This window comes from Lottia gigantea, assembly GCF_000327385.1.
Source record: "Lottia gigantea unplaced genomic scaffold LOTGIsca_67, whole genome shotgun sequence".
In the NCBI taxonomy this organism is placed as follows: domain Eukaryota; kingdom Metazoa; phylum Mollusca; class Gastropoda; family Lottiidae; genus Lottia; species Lottia gigantea.
This window is the reverse complement of record NW_008710284.1, coordinates 1,682,210-1,705,431: the sequence shown is the minus strand read 5'-3', so window position 1 is coordinate 1,705,431 and position 23,222 is coordinate 1,682,210. Positions and strand designations below refer to the sequence as shown.

At 35.6% G+C, this 23,222-nt stretch overlaps 2 protein-coding genes across 2 annotated transcripts; one reads left to right on the top strand and one right to left on the bottom strand.

Annotated features, from left to right (window-relative positions):
- Nucleotides 1-1,389: 1,389 nt before the first annotated feature.
- On the bottom strand, nucleotides 1,390-2,836 carry LOTGIDRAFT_167589 (hypothetical protein; the record flags this gene model as incomplete). Its single annotated transcript, XM_009065080.1, has 3 exons — nucleotides 1,390-2,097; nucleotides 2,262-2,417; nucleotides 2,723-2,836. 3 exons carry the CDS (start codon nucleotides 2,834-2,836, stop codon nucleotides 1,390-1,392), a joined length of 978 nt encoding a protein of 325 aa, XP_009063328.1.
- Nucleotides 2,837-5,143: 2,307 nt separating this feature from the next.
- Nucleotides 5,144-22,369, top strand: LOTGIDRAFT_235654 (hypothetical protein; the record flags this gene model as incomplete). Its single annotated transcript, XM_009065079.1, has 37 exons — nucleotides 5,144-5,269; nucleotides 5,447-5,651; nucleotides 5,864-6,025; nucleotides 6,379-6,503; nucleotides 6,837-6,979; nucleotides 7,285-7,393; nucleotides 7,762-7,959; nucleotides 8,324-8,464; nucleotides 8,755-8,942; nucleotides 9,185-9,295; nucleotides 9,642-9,738; nucleotides 9,970-10,089; nucleotides 10,368-10,453; nucleotides 10,540-10,687; nucleotides 11,093-11,229; nucleotides 11,540-11,700; nucleotides 12,083-12,178; nucleotides 12,875-13,052; nucleotides 13,362-13,492; nucleotides 13,769-13,934; nucleotides 14,118-14,314; nucleotides 14,527-14,654; nucleotides 14,832-14,977; nucleotides 15,260-15,396; nucleotides 15,609-15,733; nucleotides 15,906-16,028; nucleotides 16,322-16,463; nucleotides 18,435-18,662; nucleotides 18,859-19,092; nucleotides 19,347-19,536; nucleotides 19,808-19,937; nucleotides 20,104-20,218; nucleotides 20,443-20,622; nucleotides 20,868-20,939; nucleotides 21,041-21,288; nucleotides 21,791-22,014; nucleotides 22,231-22,369. The coding sequence occupies 37 exons, from the start codon at nucleotides 5,144-5,146 to the stop codon at nucleotides 22,352-22,354; spliced, it is 5,571 nt and encodes a 1,856-aa protein (XP_009063327.1). The 3' UTR covers nucleotides 22,355-22,369.
- Between the last annotated feature and the right edge of the window lie 853 nt (nucleotides 22,370-23,222).

Sequence of the window (23,222 nt, the reverse complement as noted above, 5' to 3'; positions counted from 1 at the left end):
ATTGTTTTGAATTAGAGATTTAAGCTGGGAATAGACGATGGTTTGATCTAGGCCAGATTATTGATACAAATGACAACAGAACTAGCGTCAGACACGCTGCGTGCACGATTATTTTCTGTATCCATAATCCAACATCGTATACCGTACATTGTCTAATCCCAACTTTATATATTTATGTTTTTTTGAGATTAACATTAACTAAACATTCTCACTGTTAAAATAGTACTCAATATATCAATTGTTTATGTAATATTTCTGTTTTAGAGATTATGGTACTACTAGTCAAAATTCAGTAGTGACACGGCCGGCTGAATTACATATTCTAGTTATTTGTTATGTATATAATATACTGAAAGGCAAAAGGAAGGTCATGTGATTTTATCATATAGACCTCCATTTTAAATGATGATATTCGTAATGACATTTGAGAAAGTCAGTGAAAATAGGACTGGGTATCCATTACCAAATTGAGATTGATTATCAATGGCAAATTACTGATCAATAATCAATTAATAATCGAAATAATTTAATTGAGAAACCCTGTAAATACTAAATTAAAAAGATGCCAAATTTTTAATTTCATTGGTTATTAGAAGTATATTAAAGCTTTGATCAGTTACTATAGATTATTGTTGGTATGTTAAGTGCTGAAAGGAACCTTTTGCCTTTCAGTCTATTCATTTTTTGTCTGAATTTCAACATTAATTTTTACGAATACATGTACATTCCAGTCAGAAGTAAGTGGTGGTTTATTAAAAGGGGTGTATGATTCTATATCCTTCAAGAGATTGTAAAGAGGTTTTTTTTTTAACAAAACCTCTTTACAATCCCTGAAATAGAATTTGAAACCCAAATTATTTTTTTAGTCAAAATTAATACATTCTAATCATTTTTTTCCAAAGTTGATTATTTTTTTCACATAAAAATATATTTTTTCCACAATATATATATATATACGAAATTAAATATTGCTTTTTACAATTTTAGTGTTATTCTTTAAGTCTGTGAAGATTAAGACCAAAACAGTGGCATTTTTATAAAGCACTAGATGTCGGGGGCTAGAAGCACCAGGCATTTAAGAACTCAATGGTTTGATATTTTAAACTGGGGTCCAGCAAAATTTCTTGGGGCCCTGGCCCGGCTGTCGAATCTTTACTGGACCAAAATAGGGGGAAAGATTATAATTATGTTGCCCTGCAATGTCATACACTTACTGTGTAGACTGAATCTTAATTCAATAATACGACAAATATATAAAGAATCATTTTTATTACAAAACAATAACAAAATATATTAATAAGTTCACTTTCTTAAACCACAAAGTGAAGATCACTAATATAGCTTGGGTCAAAGGTTATCACTAAATCAAGGTCATCATAATAACTAAGGTCAAAGGTCATCATCAAAGTCAGGGTCATCCTCATAACGAGATTTCCGACTTTTTCTAGCTCTGGTTGATTTAGTCTTGGGTGTCGAGCTAGCTTCAGTTTGTTCCTTAGATTTCTTAGTGTACTTTCGTTTTTTTGTCACATTCATATTAACAGTTTCATTCGAAGCAATATCTCCTAGTCTGTTATTCACATGAAAAGTATTACTGCTTGTAAAAGATGATTTATTTGGCACATCATTTAAAGAATAGAACATGTCAGAACCATTTCTATTGGCTCCATTTTCACTAGTTTTATAAAAGTAAAAACTGTTTTGATTGGGAGATGAAATGTAAGAGCCATTTCCATTGGTCAGAGCTCTGCTATGAATATAAGAACTATTTTGATTGGGTGAAGAAATGTAAGATCCATTTCTATTGGTCAGATCACTACTAGACAAATGAGGGCTATTTTGATTGGTGTTTCTATGACTGCAGTCTTGTATGTAAACTGGAGTCTTGGGTTCTATGTTAAATAGTAACGGAATTTGAAGTCGGTAGCTACACGTCATTAACATGAGAGCCAACAAAACTAGTGTTAGGATCACAAGTAAGACTGGTTGCCATTGGGCAGGTATTTCCACAAAAAATGCTCGGAAGCTCCGCCCCAATCCTGAGAAGAGCAATTCCATTGGATGCAAAAGACATCTTGTTAATGCTGATGATATTACCTGCAAAAAAAAGGAAACAAATTATGCATTGGGAATGTTCTTTCTTTAACTTAACTATTCACAACCAATGAAACTAGTGTGAGGGAATGTCAGTCTAATGTCATTCATTTGACTATATCAAAATTCATAGTGCTGACCTTTGACCTTGTGCTGAAGATACATACCAGCAAGGGAGTTAACTCCCATAATGGATCCACCAAGAGATGGTAATAATACCTTTCACATTTATCAAGTTGAGACCATGAAAACTGCCATTGTAAAAAGACTTTAATAGATTGAAAAACACTGGTTGATCTTTCAGTGCATTCATCATGTGCTCCCTGCAAAATTAGAAAAACAAATTAACAATTCATGAAGGATTAACAGAATCTAGAGCACCATAACAAATTGGTATTTCAGATTCAAGTTCTGTAACAAAGCTTTGAGTTTACAGTGAGGGGGCAGTGAGGGGGATTGAGGTGCAGAACTGAGGACAGCTAATCCCTCCCTCTCATTTTCAACCCCGTAACAGTTTTTTGTGGCCTCTTCTCACATGCCAATACATTACTCCCGACCTTTTCAGAGATGGTTTACCAACAAACTACAAAAACTTAGAATCAGTATTGTATACAATTTATATTTTTACCACTGAAACACTAGCAGCTCTTTTAGAGATTTCCTGTTGATAGAGTCGCACAAATTCCCAGGGAACGCTGACAACTAACGTGGTGAAAAATAACACCAGGATGCATTTTCTCATATCAAAATGACTTTTGGTGTTTCTAAGAGAAATCTGTCTAGTTTCATCAGAAATGTTCACTTCTGGGCTAGTGGGAATAATTGGAATTGTTTTTGTCTTCCTGCAACAAAGACAAGAAAGCAGAACTAAAATGGATATGACCAAGACTCCAAAAAGAATTGAAAGATATTTTTCTTTGGCTGTGAAGCTGTAAGCATCGGCATAGCCTTGGATTGTCTTGCTGAATGCATTTTGATGTGTTTTCCACAACCACAAGTTACAGTTGTTAAGATTATTGTCTTCTGTGATTGAAAACCAGTTCAAATATTCTCTCCATTTCCAATCATTTTCATTTTTAAGACAGTTGTTGATTTCTGGAAAAAAGAATCAGAATGATGGATGACATCTTGTTGATTGCAATGTCAAGACATTCATGGCACAGACGTATAATTGCTATGAAATCAACATTTAATTCTGATGCATTACACACCAGTAATGAAAGTCAAACAAAGACAAAGGCCTTATTGAAAATTTAAAAAAATGCCCCACCCCCTTCTTGCCAATCTTTGGCTTGGCCTATTTTTGCTTTTATACGGGGATCTAGAGCCCAAAACCATATGATCTTATAATGATCACATCGAGCAAGCCTACCTAGAACCCAGTTGATATAATTATAAGTCAAACAAGCGAGAAACAAAGCTGAAATACAAAAACTATAACTAAAAATTCCAAAACATTTTGATTTTGCCGCCATTGCTGACAATTTCCTGATGTGCAACATGTAGAACCTTGAACTTCAGAAGTTTAAAATTTGTCGAACAAAAAACTCAAGTATTGGTTTTGAGGGGAAAAAATGTGTTTTTGAATACGTTTTCTCCGTAATCTTTTGAAAACTTTCATTTGCAATTGAAAAACAAATTATTAGCAGACGACTTGTTGTACATCATTATGTCATGTGACGGGTGATTGTTTACACTAAAACGAAAGTAGAAAAGTTTAATGCGAATTTGAATTTGCAGAGAATAAGTTTTTATTTATATATCGGATGTATCGGCAAGTGGATCGCAGTTTATTTTATCATTTTTACTTCGTATTTAGGACTGTCGATGTAGAATACAGTGTCTTCTCCCATAGTTTGTCGTAATTTTGGTAGATATTAAAAAAGGAAGTTAAGCAAAGGTGCCCAAGGCAAGGTAAGTAGAAAAAAGGTGGACGATCAAGAGCTTGAAGAAACCCTAAGGGGATCTGTTCAACTTTACAATTGCCATTCACTGCTACATTTGAAAATGATGAATAAGTCATATAGTTGGACAGTCTGTAGTTTAGACACTATGAAAGTCATCACTGCAGTATATATTTTTGCATATGTCTAAAAAAGGGAATTAGATCTAAGCCTGATTTTAAATCATAAACAAGGAAAGTAATTAGGTGAGTGATTGAAACTACTTCAAAAGAGAGTTGAATTTCCATTTTGTCTCTTGTATTTGATTAGCTATTAGCTGTAGGGATAATACAGGAAAGATCAATGCCAAGAGGTTTGGCAAAGGACAAGCTGAAACTAAATTATTATCCTTCTAAAATCAATACCAAGAGATTTGATCAAGTATCCTTGTGAACCTAAGTTATTATCCTTGAAAATTCAATGCCAACATGTTTGACAAAGGACCAGCTGGTAGAAAGGGGGTCCTCATGAAACAAAATTGTTATCCTTGTAAAATATAGATGTTTCTTTATGTCTTTCCATCTTGACTCTTGATGTTATTATCAAAAAGACAGGGTGTCGTTAATTTGCTTGTTTTATCTGACCCTTGACCCTTGACCCTATTCTATCCGAGTGTTATCTTTCTCTAGTTATCATAAGAATATGATGATAATAAAACGTTATCAACTGATAGTCAACAGTTAATAATATTTAGTATAATCACAGGTGTCTGAAGTTTCCCAAATGTAACGTAAATACGAAACGCATTGACGCCCAATATGGCCAAATACGGTAACATTATGAAATGCGTAGCTGCTTAATAGGCCAAGTAACAATAGTAAAAAACTATGTTAGTATGTCATTTGATATTCATATCCTACATTCTTGCATATATTCAAACATGAACACAGGGAGAACATATTATAAATGCATACAGATAATCTTGAAAAGATCAATACCAAGAGGTTTTGCCAAGGAACCTCTGGTAGAAAGGATCCTTAACTGTGAACCTATTCCTGTTTGTTTTTTCCTATTGTTATTATTTCCTTTTGTTATTATTTCCTTTTGTTATTATTTCAGTTATATTAGTAATGGAAACTGAAGAAGAGTAAGAACTACCAGGAACTATGAGTGTCAAGAGAATATCTAAGATACTTAAATCAGAAAGTCTCTATAATGGCTTAGTAGATATAACACTAGTACTGGGTATTGATGAAAATACTGGACTGATTCCAGTTGAAGAAACTGATAAGGTATACAGTACATACTTCGAAATTTTTAAGGGAATATTGTCAGCTATACTATTGTTTTGCCAGTTGACATGCGAAAAAACGTACCTTTCTAACATAGAAATAACACACACGGACGTACACAGCCATTTTGAATCTCTTCCACGACGTAATAAGTCGATTTTTTGTGTTATTTTTCAGTTTTCTTCGAAAGAAGTGTATGATAATTTGTATTACCAGGATTTCGAGGCGCCGGTTCTGTCTGCCATCACATCCTCCAAGGCATATTATTTTCATCCTAAATTACGAGAGGATCCCAAATACCCCCCCACCCACGACACATCACATAATACAGACGTAGCAGAGAGTCAGAACGTCTTGTTTAGAGCTCGAGCTAAGAGTCTAGGTAAGTGTCAACTGAAATCTTGACTCGGCCTGTCCTCTTTCGAACAGTGGATCTTTTGGTAATTGGTTATCTGGTTTCAATGCATTGTTTTTTTTTAATTCTTCTCAAGAGCATGGAAGATTATCAGATGCCTTGATAGTTTTTTAAAGTTTAATGCAAATTAATGCATTAGATAGATGTTCTAAAATAAATTCCTATGATTGTTTTTTTAGGTAGTAAAGGAAGAAAAAGAAGGTCTGGATATGCAAGTCGAAGCTTTTCCTCACATCCAGACTCAAAACGACTATCAACAAAACGTACATTAACTGTGCCTGCTCCAGACCTGCCCATTTCTGATGAAGTTTTGAATTCCATCACTACCTTCTGTTTTCCAGGTTTGATAATAAAATAAATTTAATCGAAAAGAATTTGGGAATAGGCTAGAAATTTTTAGAAGATTTTTACGATTTTTGTAAGATTATGTTTAACATGGACTGGAGAATACCGAAACTATATAATGTCAACATATCTTATGATGTTCTAAAGGTGCCCTCATACCATAGTGATCACCAGTTGGGTATAAGTTTCGAACACAACTCTCATGTAACAGAGTTGTTAGTTGCGTTTGAAATTCATGATCACTCTCATTATTCTCAATCATATACAACTAGTAATCACTATGGAGAGAGTGTACCTTAAGATTAATGAACGATTCCTTAATCTAGAAAATTCTTTTTATTATTTTCAGATAATGCCAAAGCGTATCGTCATAAACCTGAAAATGAGGTTCATTTCCTCGTCTTGACGGATATTTCAGGACGGAAGAGTTATGCCACTTGTTTAACATTTTATAAACCATTTATTGTTTGGCAGGTAGGCTAGAATTTATATCACAGTGTTAAGCTATTACAAACTGCGTCTAATACCTTGACTTTATTAGTCTCTTTTCTTGTATGATAGACTTTATAAATACAGGGATTTGATTGGCTTGTTTGTAGCAAATACAGCCAATCAGAGCCCTCGATAAGCCATGATGTTTATATTTATCTCAAGTGCTCTGATTAGCTGTATTCACTAACATATTATCCACATAAATTACAGAGCAGTAGGACGTAAAACTCCATTTCATTTTGTTAGTCCAGAACTGTAGGACGTAGAACTCTGTCTAGTATGATGTTCAAGACTATGTTTTGTTACTATTTTTAGGATACAGAGTACAATATACACCTTGACCTGGATACAACCACTAAACACGAAGAGAAATCTGATTTGTTGTGTTATTTACCTCAGTGTTGTGTTCTCATATCAAAACATCCTTATTACTGGGCTCTTAAAGAATGTTTGTCTTGGTTAGTATTAGATTTCATTGATGGCACAGGACACCTGGGGGTGAGGCAGGGGTGGGTGAAGGAAACGAAATAATGCTTGGTGCTCAGAGGACTGCAGCCAAACCTGCCATGTCTTTCATTAGGATGAAGGAACTTGGAGAACCCTAACAAAAAGAATTCTATCAGCATTATGACAAGTTTAAATCTTTTCAATTTCAAGTATTCACTCTTGAGCTGCTCGATTGGCAAGTATTTAATATGCGCATATAATTAAAATCAGCCACTATTTACAGATATTCAGTATCAATATTATTCTATTTCTATAGTTTGGTAGACCATATTGAAAGAGATGTAGAGGAAATGTACACATTTTTAAAAGATTTAACTTATGTTTTATGTATGACTCCAGTTCCACCATCTGGTAACGTACAGATAGTAAGTAATCAATTTCTACTTGAAGAAATACACTTGTATTTAAACTGTATAACTGGACACAATTATATAGATAACAATTACTTTAATGAATATCTTGAGACGTTTCCACGATGATGCTTTCATCTTTATCAGGCAATGATGAAGATGAAAGCATCATCGTCGAAACGTAGCAAGTTATTCATTAAAGTAATTGTTCTAAACTGACAGAGAAGTAAGGCCTTGGTGCCACTGGATGTGTAATTAATGATCACTCGACAGTTGAAAATCAAAAAAGAGAAGCTTTCCCTCATGGCACACTGCATGGCATTGCCCATCTTCAATAGCCAATTCCATTCAATTGATTTCATGTTTTGTTTATTTTGTTTTAGGAATTTATTTTGTACAATTTGACAGTAACGTTACCACCAGCTTATAGACCTGATAAACCGGTCGTTAATATGCCCCTTCATTACGTCTTTCTTATCTTCGACGTGGAAGAGGTACTCAAAATCATTACAGCTATGCTGACAGAAGAAAAGCTATGCTTCGTATCATCAAGCTATGCTTTGCTTACAATCGTGATGGAGGTAAGCTCATTCAAATTGTAATTTGGTATTGTGCTACCATTTTGGAGAGTCCATATAGCTAATAATGTTTGGAACGTTTGTCAGTCAACTGGGCATACTTTTCAGAGAGTCCACATTGTTAAAATATAATCATAAGGTGTATTTTATTGTATGATAATAGGAAAATTACTCTCTTACTTGTTGTAAGTAATTATATATTCATATATTTGCTACTCCACTTTTTGAGAGTTCACATTACTAGTACATCAATTCAGCATCCATTTTGTAGTGTCCACATAGTTATTTTACTAACTAGGCACGTTGATTCAGCATCCCTCTAGGGTGTCCACATTTAATATTACTATTTTGTTACTGTATTTTACAGAGTTTTAGATATTTTATCCTACCTTTTGAATGGAGATTTACTTATGTACCGATTCTGTCGCAGTCAGCGCTAGACTTCCTGGAAGCTATCGGTGCCTTTATGATGGGTTGTCATAGTAAACATTTAAATGTCGTTAAACAGGTGATTATTGTTCTGTTTCTGTTAAATTTCTTAATGGATAGCTTCCTCTCTAATTTACATCATTCAAATTTTCAATTAGACGTCTGTTGTTCTTACAATTTCGTTAACACTGGTCATTTTATACATCGTAAAGGCCTCATGATATCTGAAGCAACTTTTGCGATAGTGACATCATAAAACACTTAGCTTAGGTGGAATTGTAAGAACCATAGTACAATGCTATCACCAATACACATACAATCTCTCTAACTTAGCCTAGGATGGAAGTAAATCTCCATTTTGTTTTTCAGATCAATGATATTGTGGTGGTGAACATTGATGAAGGTACAGTCAGTATCAACGTAGTCATAAACGACCAGGAACCAACATCTGACACGATGTGTCAACGACTTACCATCATGCCTAGAGCTCCAGCCACCATTTTTAAACAAGGTTGTATCAGTCGCAAATTTCAACGTGAACTTTCAGAGGTGTCTAAGTAAGTGAATTCTACCCAGGGTTCAATTTAGACTTGAACTTTTATGACATCATGGCAGTTGCAAGATACTTTATGATTAAGAAGTCCATTACTATACTATTATTGCTTCCGATTATGTCATTCTTTGGACAAGATATTTGGTTACTGGAATTGTTTTGCTCATACTGAGTTTTGTTTTTTTGCAATTTGAACACTCTGAAAAGGATGCAGAATTGATTAGCTAACTGCCTGTAATTTTTCAGGCCATTTTGTACGAACTATAAGTCAGAGAGAAGTCAAGCTATGAAGATGATACAGAAGTTTAACGGTGATATTAGTTTTGCTTGTCTCGAGTTAATGGTCAATCTATTTAGGTGGGTAATGTTGAAATAATTGGGATTATAAAGAGGTTTTCTAAACTTTATTGAGTATTGGGGACAATGATATCATCGTTACACCATTACAATTTTCAATCAGACGTCTGTGGCTCTTGCAATTCCACTATAAGTAAGTGTTTACTGACATCACTATAGCAAAAGCTGATATTGATATTCTGTAAAAGGTGTTTTAATACAGCTAATAAGTAAATACCAAATTTAAGTTATCGTTTTCAAAGACATTAGCTGCTACCAATGTTTCACCAACATATAGTTTTGTATTTTGTGTTTCGTTGTGTGGTTGAGATCGTTAGTATTTAGTTTATTTATTACTACATTTCAGAGGTATCATGGATCATATAAAGATCCGAGCAACGTACTTCAATCACGAGGGTTTTCTAGAGAGTGTACCTTCAGAGTGTAGAGAGTTCTATAAAAAGGTAGATAACTTACATACTTACTCATGTACTTATGAACTCATGAACTCGTGAAGGCATTCATCCACTCATGCACTGACTCACTCACTTACCCATTCACACACTTACCCATTCATGCATTCACGCACGCACACGCACACGATCAAAATGTACATTACAATTTTTTCTTTAACTTTATCACTAGAGATTCTTTGAATTAATGTTGGGCTTAAAACCATTTTGTATTTCTTCCAGATATTACCTTCTTCCATGTTTAAAGCGTTTTTACAAGACAGATTCAGTGAGAAAGTTGATTATTGGTCTGAAACGGAGCTGAAATCACGACCTGTTGCTAAAAGGATGAGTTTGACTTCAGTGAGTCCACAACCTACAATATCTAGGTAACATTTTTTAATCGTGTCTCTGTTTATCAATTACAGCTTGAGAACAAGTGTTCTCTGTCAAACTTCAAGATGGACTCAGACTGAAATAGGTCAGTTGTCTGAAGATCGCTTAAGGTGAAACTCTGTGTAACAACATGTTTTAGGTTCTGTTTTGATATTTCAATATTTCTGAATTATCATTTAAACAAAATGACGATTTCGTGCCACACTCAGTGCTTTTAGTTATAAATTCTGTTTATATATTGACAGGTCACGAAAGCCAGGGAACCAAGGAGTCGTGCCCTGCTCACAACTGTTAACAGTTCTAGTTATAAATTCTGTTTATATATTGACAGGTCATGAAAGCCAGGGAACCAAGGAGTCGTGCCCTGCTCACAACTGTTAACAGTTCTAATTATAAATTCTGTTTCTATATTGACAGGTCGCGAAAGCCAGTGAGTAAACAGGTGTCTGTGGCGTGCCTACCTATTTTTAATCGTCAAGAATATAAGACTCTGTTTCTTCCGAGTTTCAATAATATTAATACCTACGTTAGACAGTGTATACAGTTACTGACTACTCAAATAGAGGTTGGTCTACACTTCTATTTACATAATCTATAGACAGACAGGACAAAGAGTCAAGTGTCTGGTTGATAGTGTCTACGTTAATTGAGCTTTAGAGCTTATCTTTGAGCAGCTGATCAAGCTTAAACTGGTCTGCCATGTCAGCTTAAAGCTTCACACCGAAAAAAGGTTAGGAGCTATTGTTAACTTGGCATTGATTAGACGAAATTCACATCTTAGACTACAGTCACCTCATTGGTGTTCTTCGTGAGACTCACATCTTAGTTGTGAGTTGCGTTCAGAACTCATGGCCATTCGCAACTATACACAACTGGTAATCACTATAGTGTGAGGGTACCTTTAGCTAGACTGCTATCCCCACCTTCCTATCAACCACATTAAACTATCATTTGCTATTTTTTCAACCAGGAAAGTCAAGACTATACAGCAAGGAATTCCTATCGATATCTACGAGCCATGTTCCTATCAGCAGCCGGCAATTACCCACAATCCCTAGATGACCTTTTTAATCTACAGTCTGGATTTTCTAGTCTACAACCAAAAGAGTAAGTACTGTTTGATAGTGAAATGTTTATTTAGTTTTGCTGCATTGTGTTTTGGTCTCCATTAGTGTGAGAAGCCTGCTCTCCTTGAAGTAGACTACTAGCCTGTGAACGTTGGTGGTGCAGCAGCAGAAATATCATTGTTGTATATAATAACCTAGCGATCCAATCTGCAAAACAAAACAACATATTGGCAAAACATTAGTAGCAGCTAATGAACTTTTCACATAAGGAAGTATATCAATCATCAGTGAGTATTTCATAATGAAATGTGGTATCAGGTGTCTAGAAGAGTGAAGATTTGTTTTTCCAGTTTAATACGAGGAATGCTGGACGAACTTTCAGAGAAAGAGAAAAAAGAGCTGTATAAACAGAAAGGATACGAACGTCAGATAGAACAAATACTGGATAATAAAGACTATGTTACTAGGCAACAGATTAAAACTAATATCCACCCTCCAGATCACGACTTATGTAAGTACATCGTCAAATTTTCTCTATTTTGTCTGATTACAAAGCCTTGTTGAAAGCATTTGCCATGGAGGTAGAAATAGTTCTTGGTTTGTCTAACCATAAAGAATGTGTACTCTCTAAAAGGCTTGTAATGATTAGGACCTGTATGATTCCCTGGTAAAATTTCCCATATTGCACACTGACTGTATGGCACTGCATTTCTACAGTGGCCCAAGGGAGTAGGAAAGCAGGATTTCCTCTCCTTTTCCTTTTTCAATTTTTAATGAGTTGTTCAAGTTGGGACAAAATTCCCCCCATTGTCCACTGACTGTATCTCTGTATTGTATCTCTACAGTGGCCTATTTAGAAGAATGTGAACTTTCCCATTCTTTATCTCTTTCAGTTTTTGATGAGTTTTTAGATGCTGTTGCTTTAAGAGATATGGCTACAGATTATGAAATTTCTTCTGCTCTCTTCACTGCTCTAAAAACTTCCAAATGTAAGTTTCAATCTGTTTGTTTCTGTTTTAAGAGAGAAACAATACTATATTTTACAAGGATAACAACTTAGGTTCGAAGGGATCCTGTCTACCAGCTGGTCCTTCTTCAAACGTCTTGGCATTGATTTTACAAGACTCAAATTTTGTCAGCGAGCTGTGAACACTTTTATTGTAGCTTGAGTTAAAAAATTCTTGTTTCTGAGACTAAGATATGATTGGTCAAACGGATGACAAACCTGGCCCTTTTATGTTATGTTATATGTTATGTTATGTTATGTTATGTTATGTTATATTTTGTAGTTGTAGATCAGCTGACATTCGAGATGTTTGATAAATGTTATGTTATGTTATGTTATATTAATGTTATGTTATGTTATGTTTTGTAGTTGTAGATCAGCTGACATTCGAGATGTTTGATAAATGTTATGTTATGTTATGTTATATTAATGTTATGTTATGTTATGTTATATTAATGTTATGTTATGTTATATTTTGTAGTTGTAGATCAGCTGACATTCGAGATGTTTGATAAATGTTATGTTATGTTATGTTATATTAATGTTATGTTATGTTATGTTTTGTAGTTGTAGATCAGCTGACATTCGAGATGTTTGATAAATGTTATGTTATGTTATGTTATATTAATGTTATGTTATGTTATGTTATATTAATGTTATGTTATGTTATATTTTGTAGTTGTAGATCAGCTGACATTCGAGATGTTTGATAAATGTTATCAAGAAAATAAAAAGATCTGTCTAGAATGTTTGGATAATTTTGAAGCTGATGATATCGATCATGAGGATATCTTACGAGTTTCATCTCTTATGAAAATGAATGATAGAACTGGTAGAATCGCCCTGACTAACAAAAGGTATGGGTGTGGGGAATGGAGGGGGGAGGGATATTCACTTTATAAATGATGCAGGAGTGATGGGCTGACATGGATAAAGCATCAAGTTTTTTTTTAGAAATGGCGCTAAATGGAAGTCTCTTTTTCTACTAGTTGTGCATTAACAGTTGGAAATGTAAAGAGAAGGCAAATGAAATGGTGATATCCTAGCACAATTTCCTTCATTGCAGACTTCAAGCTGCAGACTTGAACTTGACTGCATGGTAGAACTTAGTTTTGATGCAGGACTAAGATTTTAAATAGTTAAAATAATTTTTGAATGTGTTTCAGATTGTTTTTTTTAAAAGATGGTTCAAATAGTTTTATAGAATTAATAAAACTTCATGATGTAGCTAAAATAGAGAAAACTCAACTCTCTTCCTTTCTTAAAGCTATAGATGCTATATCTATCCAAAATGAAAGTAAGATATCTTTTTTCGTTCCTCCATAGTTTTCTTAAAGCTTCAGTATCATGTCTTCAAATCCAAAACTACAGCATATTCCTTTAGCAGGTATAAGTCATCATTTTCGTTGCTTTACAAGCTGTAATGTTTTTCTTTGTGTCTCAAAATATCCAAAACCACGTGTTTTTCAAAATAGCTAATCGATGAAACTCTTTGCGAATCATTGGAACACCTGATGCAATAGTCAATTTTTAATTCATTTATCCAATTCATTCATTCATTCATTCATTCCAGCTGGCAGCATAAAGTTTACAATATGGTTGAAAGAAGATCGAAATTGGTGGTTTCTATTGATACAAGAAATGATTTGTGGTCGTCTGGTTTCCATAGCAACTAAAGATCATTCTGTTACCCATCAGGCATCACAGAATGTGCTTCTGATTGATGCAGTTATAAGGAGGTAGGGGCTTTCGTTAAAGAAAACATCAAGCCATCTTCTGTGATCTGGGCTTCTATTAAACAAAATTGAAAACGACTGATTCACCTGATTCTTGAGCTGATTTGGAGAATATCTGGTTAAAAACAGGCCAAGATGTGGTACAGACGCTACATTAGATCAAATCTTAATTTTGTTTCCTTTCAGTGGACTATTTGAGCAGTCAGCTCATTTCAACAGATTGGGTGAATCAGCCGAGTCATTGTGTTACTACACCAAATACGTAGCAGATGGACGCCATATTTTACCTGAACCAACTCTGACAGTCCTGCAGAAACGAGTTGACCCAAATCAGTTGGAAAGACAGAGAACTACAGTTGAGACTCTTCTTTATACACCAGGCTGTATGTACCTTACATATTTATTCTTTCACATGTGATGGGGGGAGGAGGGTGGTGTGTGTTCATGGAGATGGTTATACCAGGAATAACAGGACCCTCAGGATAAGGCCAATGTCATCTTGCCGATTGGTTTCTGAATGATTGATTAAACAGGGGATTTTTGCCAATGTTAATGCAAGGGGTACATAGTTATATTTTTTTTTTGTTTTTTGTAGTTGTAACCCCCGCTGGAGAAGAACATGCCCCTAGATTATGGTGTGGGTTAGGAGATAGGAAAATTAGAATATTTGATGCCTCGACTTTCCTCTTGGAGACGAACTACGTGACAACTAAAAAAAATGTAGTAAGTTGAAATATGAATTAGAAATTTCTGTTATAGTCGTATCTATGATTTATCAAGAGTTATTGCCCTTGTTCATTATCCAATAGATTAATCTGAGGCCAAGTTATTTTGTCTATAGTCTTATCTATGATTTATCAAGAGTTGTTGCCCTTGTTTATTATGAAATTAATATTGTAGATCAGTCTGGCATCTGTAGATGATAATCACGTCTGGGCCGGTGCTTCTGGAATCTATATAATAGAAACTGATACTCTCACCACTAGTAAAACTCTCTCAGATCATAAGGACTTGGTGTGTTCTATCTACCTCTCACAAGACAAAAAGTAAACCATTTTCTCTCAAAATTAGACCAATGAAATTTGGATTGGGTTTAGTTCCTAGACTAACTGAAAGTTAGAATTACATTCTGAAAAGTAATACATGTTTAGAAAGCTGATGGGATGGAACAATAAACAGAGGGCCTGTGAGCTATAGGCTGTGCACGTTAAATATCCCTCGACAGTTGGAAATTGCAAAAAGAGTAAGCTACAGTTGCTGTCCTGGCAAAATTTCTCTCATTGCACACTGCATGGCATTACTCATCTTCTATTTTTTTTATTTATTAGGTCTGTGTTCTCAGGCAGTTTAGATGGTGTCATTATAAAATGGGAAATATCCTCTCTAAAGCCTATTCAAGTTATCCATCTTGAGGGGAAAGTTTGGCTACATTCTTTACGTTTGGCTGATAATAAACTTTGGTGTGGTAAGTAAGAGTTATTGCCCTTGATAGTGATGAAATATACCCAGAGTGTTTTCTCAGTTAGACCGAAACATCTGCCTCTTTTTCAGTTTCTGAAAGATATTTTGACATAATAGATATAATGATGGCTCCAGCTACTTGAAGGTTTTGTATTCTTGAATTGTATGAGTATGTCAAGAGTTATTGCCCTTGTATTATTATGATATACTATACAGGTACATGGAGTGGAATACAAGTATTTGATGAATCTGGAAAATGGTTAAGCAAGTTGGACTATTCCTGCATGGCAGATGTACAACCTGATCAGGAAATCGCTTGTTTTGAAATCACACCAAATCAGGTACTCATTTGTCTTACTTAATAAAAAGGCGGGACTTAGAAGAAAGGGTGTGGTTTTGATTTGTCTATTTTATATCATGATGATATGATTATTACATTTATGGGCCGGACTTCGAAGAAAGGGTGTGGTATTGAATTGTCAATTTTATATAATGATGATATGATCATTACAGTTATGGGCGGGACTTAGAAGAAAAGGTGTGGTTTTGGTATGGGACAGACAGACGACAAACTGTGACCATACCATACAAGTCTGTAAACGTGGCATCACAACTATGGTCTTGTCCAATGAAAAGGTAGGCAGAGTTTGATGGTCGTTTTGACGTCTGCTAGTGTTTTTACTAATTCAGCTGTTTGCATGCAAGTTTTATTTTTGGCTGTTCTTTGCATGAGTTGCATGATAGTTGCACCCTCTTTTAAACAGAATTTTTTGAGTTATTGCCCTTGATCATCGTTTGAATCTTGAGATCTAGGATTGTTCTATGACTTTAATGTTTATATGTCCATTCCCTGGCGCTGTCTGCTCATGGACTATGACTTGTCGTCATTTCCCTGAGCAAAGCTATCAGATAGACTCGTATTTTTTCAGATGTGGATTGGAACGAAAGAGTGGGAAATTCACGTTTATACTCTTGAAAAACGAACTCTGTGGAAAAAATTAGTTGGGCACACTGACGCCATTAGATCAATGTGCCGAGCAGAAGATCGCTACGTCATGTCCGGATCTTGTAGTAAGGACGGGAAAATCGCAATATGGAGTCAGACGCTTTCAGCAGTGGATTCTGGGAGCTATAACGAAGATGCTGAAATTGAGGCTAGTTTTACCGAGCCTATTTTAGTATAGATGGTAGCCAACCTAGAAAGTGTAATACATTATTTTGGACAAAGTTTTGAGCATTAAGCCAACGTAGAAGTTGTAAAATATCAGTTTGGTCAAAGTCATGTGCAATGTGCAGTAAGCCAATCTTGAAAGTGAAACTTATGCTAAGTCAATGTTTTAAACTTTATCATAAAAACTATCCTTTGAATTCATTTAAACAAGTAACATATTTATAATAATTTTTAATCTTCTATAATTCTCACATGCATGGTCATGCTCATTTTTGTTGGAAGGTTGAAAGTTCCTTTACAACTGTTTAATACTTATGTTGCTAAGCATATTCCTGAACATGTGGGTGATACAAAACACTGACAGGGCAGATTTTAGGGGTGGGGGGAATGAATAGTAATTAAAACTATAAGAACTTTATTTATATCATATTTATTAAATACTCTTTATCATACCTACAAACAAAATGGACTGTTCGTGTTTGCGTTTTTAATCACCCCCTAGATATGCATGAATATTATTGCTTGACTTATTTGTTATTACTCAACATTGTTATTATATTTTTGTTATTAATCAATTTGTTATTTGTTATGAATATGCATGTATATTAAAAATATATTTTGCATGTTTTTGATTAATCACTTAAAATAACATGGTCACTGTCTTTTTGTGACAGTGCAAGTTGGATTGGATTGGTTGGTAGTTGGTAGCAAATTGGATTGTTGTCTGCCAAGACATTGAAATAGCTCAGTTGACAGCGAGCTAGATTATCTTCTGCCAAGACAGTGGAACAGCTCAGTTGATAGCAAATTGGACGACGTCTGCTAGGTGATTAAGTGCTGTGGATTCCAATCCTTATCTTATTTATGCCCTATGTTTTTATCTTTTTTGTATTAATCCCTGTGTCATTATTATCAATAATTTATAAGGAGTTCTGATATTTCTAGTAAAAATGAAAAGAATGTAGTATTTCTATCTTATCTTAAAGTGACAATGACCTACCATGTACTTGTTGATATTGAACATGGTTTAAAACTTTAAAGATTCAGTGGTATCGAACTTAACAATGTCAAGCTATTACAAACTTTGTCATATACCTTGACAGCGATTTGATTGTACACCAGCAAATACAGACAATCAGTGGTATTACAGTGGTAGTGGCTATTATGAACTTCCTCTTATACCTTGACTACAATAGCAATATCTTGTATGGATTGTACTCCAGTGAGTACAGGCATTCAAGGCCCTTGACAGAAAAGCTTTGAATTTTTTAAGAACTTCGCAAATACATAGATAACTTTCTTCAAAATCTGATAGAAACTGAAGTCTTTTTTGTTTTCAAGTAATTGTGGACGGACAGACAGAGCTCAATAAGGTTTAGAACAGAAGGATAAGAACTCAAATATCATACTTTTTCTCTCAATAGTGCATCTTTAATCTTATCAGTTAGTAAAGAATTAACAGTGGGAATAGAACCAGATGTTAAAGATACACCAGATAGATTCTTTCTTTCACTAACTGACCTGTCAACAAGGTAAGATGTGGGAGAACTAGAGATTTACTTTGCTTTTCCAGACTTTTCTTTTGTTTTCTGACTATTTTTTAAATGATTCCGCCCTTTTGCTTATACGCTGAGCCATCTTAAATCTTACAAGGAAAGATTAATGCCAAAAGGTTTGACCAAAGACCAGCTGGTAGAAAGGATCCTTAACTGTGAACCTAAGTTGTTATACTTGTAAAATAGTATTGTTTCTCTCTTTCTTTTCTTTGCAGCAAATTTGAAATGCAAAGGGTCACTAAAGCGAAGCTCTGTTTCTTGCCTATTCTCTTAAGCAATGTTCATTTTTTTTACTTTTATTTTCTTTACTTTCAGGCAAAATGATTCTAAGACTAACATTATTGGCAGTATTGGTGTCAGGGATCGTTGGAAGATCCTATTTTACTAAATTAGGGTATTTGAGATTACCCTACCAAGTAACCCCTAACATAGATTTTAAACTCTTCGGTGATACTGTACATGAAACAGCCTACGATTCTACAAACAGTATTGTCTATATTGTCGGTAAATATATCTTCTCAAGTATGGGGGAAGAGAAGGGAGGTAACTACTTGTTGCTAAGGAGCCATTTTTCCATCCTCAATCTGCTCAAAGCTTATCTTATGCTAATGCTGCTTTCCTAGCAAAATTTGGACCAATATTAGGATATTATTACTGTGTTGGTGTAAATTTTCCCTCATTGCATACTGAAAGGTGTTGTCAATAGTTAATGTTAAACACTGTTCCAATTATCTTTCAGGTCGTGGATCTAAACTGCTCCATGTTATAGATATCAGTAACTTAAATACTCCAGTACGGTTGATGTCCTACGAGTTCAAAGTTGGTGATGGCGTCCCTCAGGATGTTGAAGTCTGTGGCAGTCGTCTGGCAGTGTCCTTGACCTCTGATATCAGCGTTTTTGAAGGTCATGTTCAGTTTTTTGACCTCTACAACTCAGCCTCTAATTCCTTGAACTATAGAAACAAAATCACTGGTAAGTGAAGAGTTGCTGCCCTTGATTTATTGATATATCTAGTGCTATAATGATCTTCTAACCAACCAATCAACAGGCCTCTTCATAGTTTTAGGGTTGCCAAAGATAATGCCTTCTGATTTTTCTTTACAGTCCTGTCAGTCCTTGGTAAAGCGTCTAATCGTTCATATGGAACAAGACAACCCTTGTGCGGATATAATTTATCTGTGGAAAAGTAGGACATAAAACTTAATTCATTTCAATATATTTTTAAGTTGGTGTACAGCCAGAGAATATCGAGTTTACACCTGACTGTAAGACCTTACTGGTTGCTAACGAAGGTTCACCTGGTGTCGACCATCTTAAAAGATACGTAGATCCTGAAGGTTCCATCTCTTTGATTAACTTTGATTTGTCTGGAAACGCTATCGAGAAATTTATAGATTTTAATAATTTCAATTTAAGGTAAGTTCTAACTTTCCAGAAACGTTTGGCATCAAAAGCCATTACTTAATACCGGTTGCTTCACCTGCTGTTCATTTTTTTTATGACAAACCAGTTTTCGGTTTTACCAAAAATTCGGGCCACGTATTCTCAAAACGATCTTAGCGCTAGGATATCCTAGGTTCTTATCTTCTAACATTGTTTCTAAGACATCCTAGTGCTAAGAGCGTTTCGAGAATACACGGCCTGGATTTTACTGAGTGTAGAATGTCATTGTTGTGTTCTATTCCAGAGAAGATATTCGACTTCCAGGCAGAGCGATTCCAACAGCTGTTCTGCCAGAGAGAAGCACTGTGGCCCAGGAACTGGAACCAGAAACCATCACTGCTGTAGACAATAACTACGCTTACGTCACTTTTCAGGTACCAAATACAAAATTTGATATATAACTATTCTATTCATAAGTCGCATCGAAGGTGGTCAGCTTGTCCAAGTCTGGCAGCCTGACATAAGACGTTTGGCCAATGATCAGCTGCTAAGGACAGCAGAAATGAAAAAGAATTTCCTGATGTCTTGTAATACTTTCAGGAAAATGATGCTATTGGAAGAATCAATATTAAGAGTGTGGCAGCAGACCAGCTGGTAGTTCTACCCACGAAAGAGTGGATAAATTATGGGATGGATGCCAGTGACAAAGATGGGGGTAAGTATAAAAATAAACAATAAAAATAAACAGCTACTAGGTGCATCAGATACTATCACCAGGGTTCGAGTTCTACCAGTAATATCAGGAGGCCAGGCTGAATTAGCCAATCAGGAGCCGAAGAATAGGATGTGAAAATCAATTGTTATACTTCAATGGTGTCTATGATATAGTGTTTTAGGATTTTAGAATGTAAAACTCCATTCATTTCTATTTGATTGTAGGTGTACATCTGAGAAACTATCCCATCTACTCTCACCGTCTCCCTGATGCTGTTAAATCTATCAAAATTAAAAAGAAGAACTATCTGATTACTGCAGATGAAGGCACAATGACTAGCTATACCCAGGATTCACATGGTTTCAATTTCAATCATGCTGCTAGAGGTCATCACTTAGCTTCAGGTAAGAGAACCAGTTTCTGATGGTGCTTTAGAACTGTATTTGGTCACGAGCAAGGTGATGAAATCGTCTTCATGACAAGTTGATATTGGCTTCCAGCTAACTGATATCGAAGACCATGCCAGAGGTCAGAGAGGCTTGCATAAAAAGAGTTTCTACTGTTAGGATGAAACAATTTCTTGTCTACTGCAGGTTGTGTACATTATAAGAGTAGACTATGAACTCACTGATGTTATGTTATATTTCAGCCAATTCTTTTGACACCATTAGTATTGATAATGCAACCTTAATTGCTCAACTTGGTCAAGACAGTAGACTTGGTAAATATTATTGATCTATTTCATTAATTCCTTTTAACCTTATTGATTGATTGATTTTTCCTTTTATTTCATTTTATTTATTTATTTGAAATTTATTTCAGGGCGTCTCCACATCAGTCAGATCGATGGAATCTCTAAATTTACGGGTAAAATTGACAAAGTCCACACGTTTGGTGGTCGTGGATTTTCTATTTGGGATGCGACTAGTTATAACTTGTTGTTTGATAGTGGTGATCATCTGGAGAGGGCGTCATCAGTCAATCCTTACTATCCTGTATTTAACACTGATATAGTCGACCCTGATCAAAATTCAGCAGAGTCCTTGAAAGACACTGTCTCTGACGACATGGTGAGATGTTTATTAACACAAAATCATCATCATCCTTGCCTATTTCATCTTTACTTAATCATCATCCTTCTTTACATACATCTCTTCTTCACTGACATTTCCATTCAACACCATCTTGGTTTATCATCATTGCTATCTTCTGCCCATTACTAGGCCTATCAATTCCATTGGGTTATCCTCATCAGGAGCAGCAGGAAGAAATCAACATCATCATCATCATAAGGAGCTGTTTCAGCATCATCATCATCATCATTTTCGTTAGCATCAGCAGAAACACCACCAAGTATCAATGTATGCCATTATTATCATCAGGAGCAACACCACCATAATCATAGGCAGCAGCCATCGCTACCATCATCAATAATCGCCATTCATCATCAGCCATCGCCACCCATCATCATTAGCAACACCATCATCATCAGCATCGTAGGCAATTCTGTCATTAATCACCAGCCATGGCCATCATCATCAGCAACAACAGCTTCAGCATCCTCCATTTCAGGGACCGGAAGTAGAAGCTATAGACGTTCGTTCTGATAATGGTAACAACTATGTGGTTGTGTCCGCCGGAAACACAGGGACTCTATACCTCTATACGTTTAACACGACCTCCTCGGGAGTCAATGTGTTCTATGAACATATATACCGTCGAGGTGATGCCACAGAGCTGTATGCTGAGGCTTATAATAAGAATAATGCTGGCGATCTTTATATTAGTGATGTTCGGTAAGTACGGCGTGTCTCCATGAAGCGTCAGTTATTCCTGTAGAGTTACTCCCAGGCGGTACCAGTTACTCTTAGTTACAGTCAGTCGGTACCAGTTACTGCCAGTTACTGCCAGGTGGTACCGGTTACTCTCAGTTACTCCCAGTAAAAATTGTGTTTACGGCCATGGTTAGTTTGACTTCATTTCATCTCAAATCTTCTCTGTCTGTTTTTCAGAATCATAAAAAGTAATGAACATCCGTCTAACAGAACTGTAGTGATGGTCGCCTCGAAAGCTACTGGTTCTATCTCGTTCTATAGGATAGATCAAAACGGACAACCTAGTACTCCCCTAAATTAAAATATATAGTTCCTTATATCTGAACTTTTTGGGTGGTGGGCTTAGGAGTAAGGGTGAAATGAAGAAAGAGGGGGGGGGGGGGGGGGTTAATGATTGGTTGCCTATAATTTGGGGCTTCAACTGAAGGCTACGGCAATAAAAAACACTAAAATTGGGAGCGGGAATGCATCAAGGAGCAGATCTCGATACCGAGGTGGAGGGTGTTGAATTCCCAGACAAGGGCGTTTTACAAAAGGCTACATAGGGAGATTCTAACCCCAAACACCCAATTGTTTTGATGTCTGCAGTATAAATCGTTATAGGAGCAGCAAGTAGTTGAAAATGTCCACTTCTTTATTGGACCTTTTCCCGAAATTTCACGATTGTGTTAGTTTGCAAAACGATTAAATGGCATAAAGGTGCCCTGTCTGATGTATGTAGGGTGCTGAATGTTTAGAAATAACATTTCTTGTTTTATTTTACCCCCAATTGTTGAATTAAATCCATTTATATCGCGTTGATTAAAGCCTTTTCGTTTATAGGCAATAGGCAAAATTTAACTAGTTATTTGTGGTCTTTAAATTGAACGTCAAGTAAATCGAGTTATTTCCCTTAGATCATTCCCTTAGCTCAATGCACTGCTACTAGTATAAGGTTTTGAAAGGTGAATTTCTCCTGTTTTATATGAATTAATAAACAGTGTTCGGTTCCAACGTCGATCATAAAAGCTTCTCCTAAACAGAAATTGCAAAACAGGAGTATTACTGTCTCACTGCCCCCAGTAGGCCTAGCTACGGGATCGTCGAAATGTGAATTCCAAAACACTTTTATTTTAAAGTGGACATTATTTTAAGAATTAAGGTAGGGGGGGGGGGGGGGGGGGGGGGAG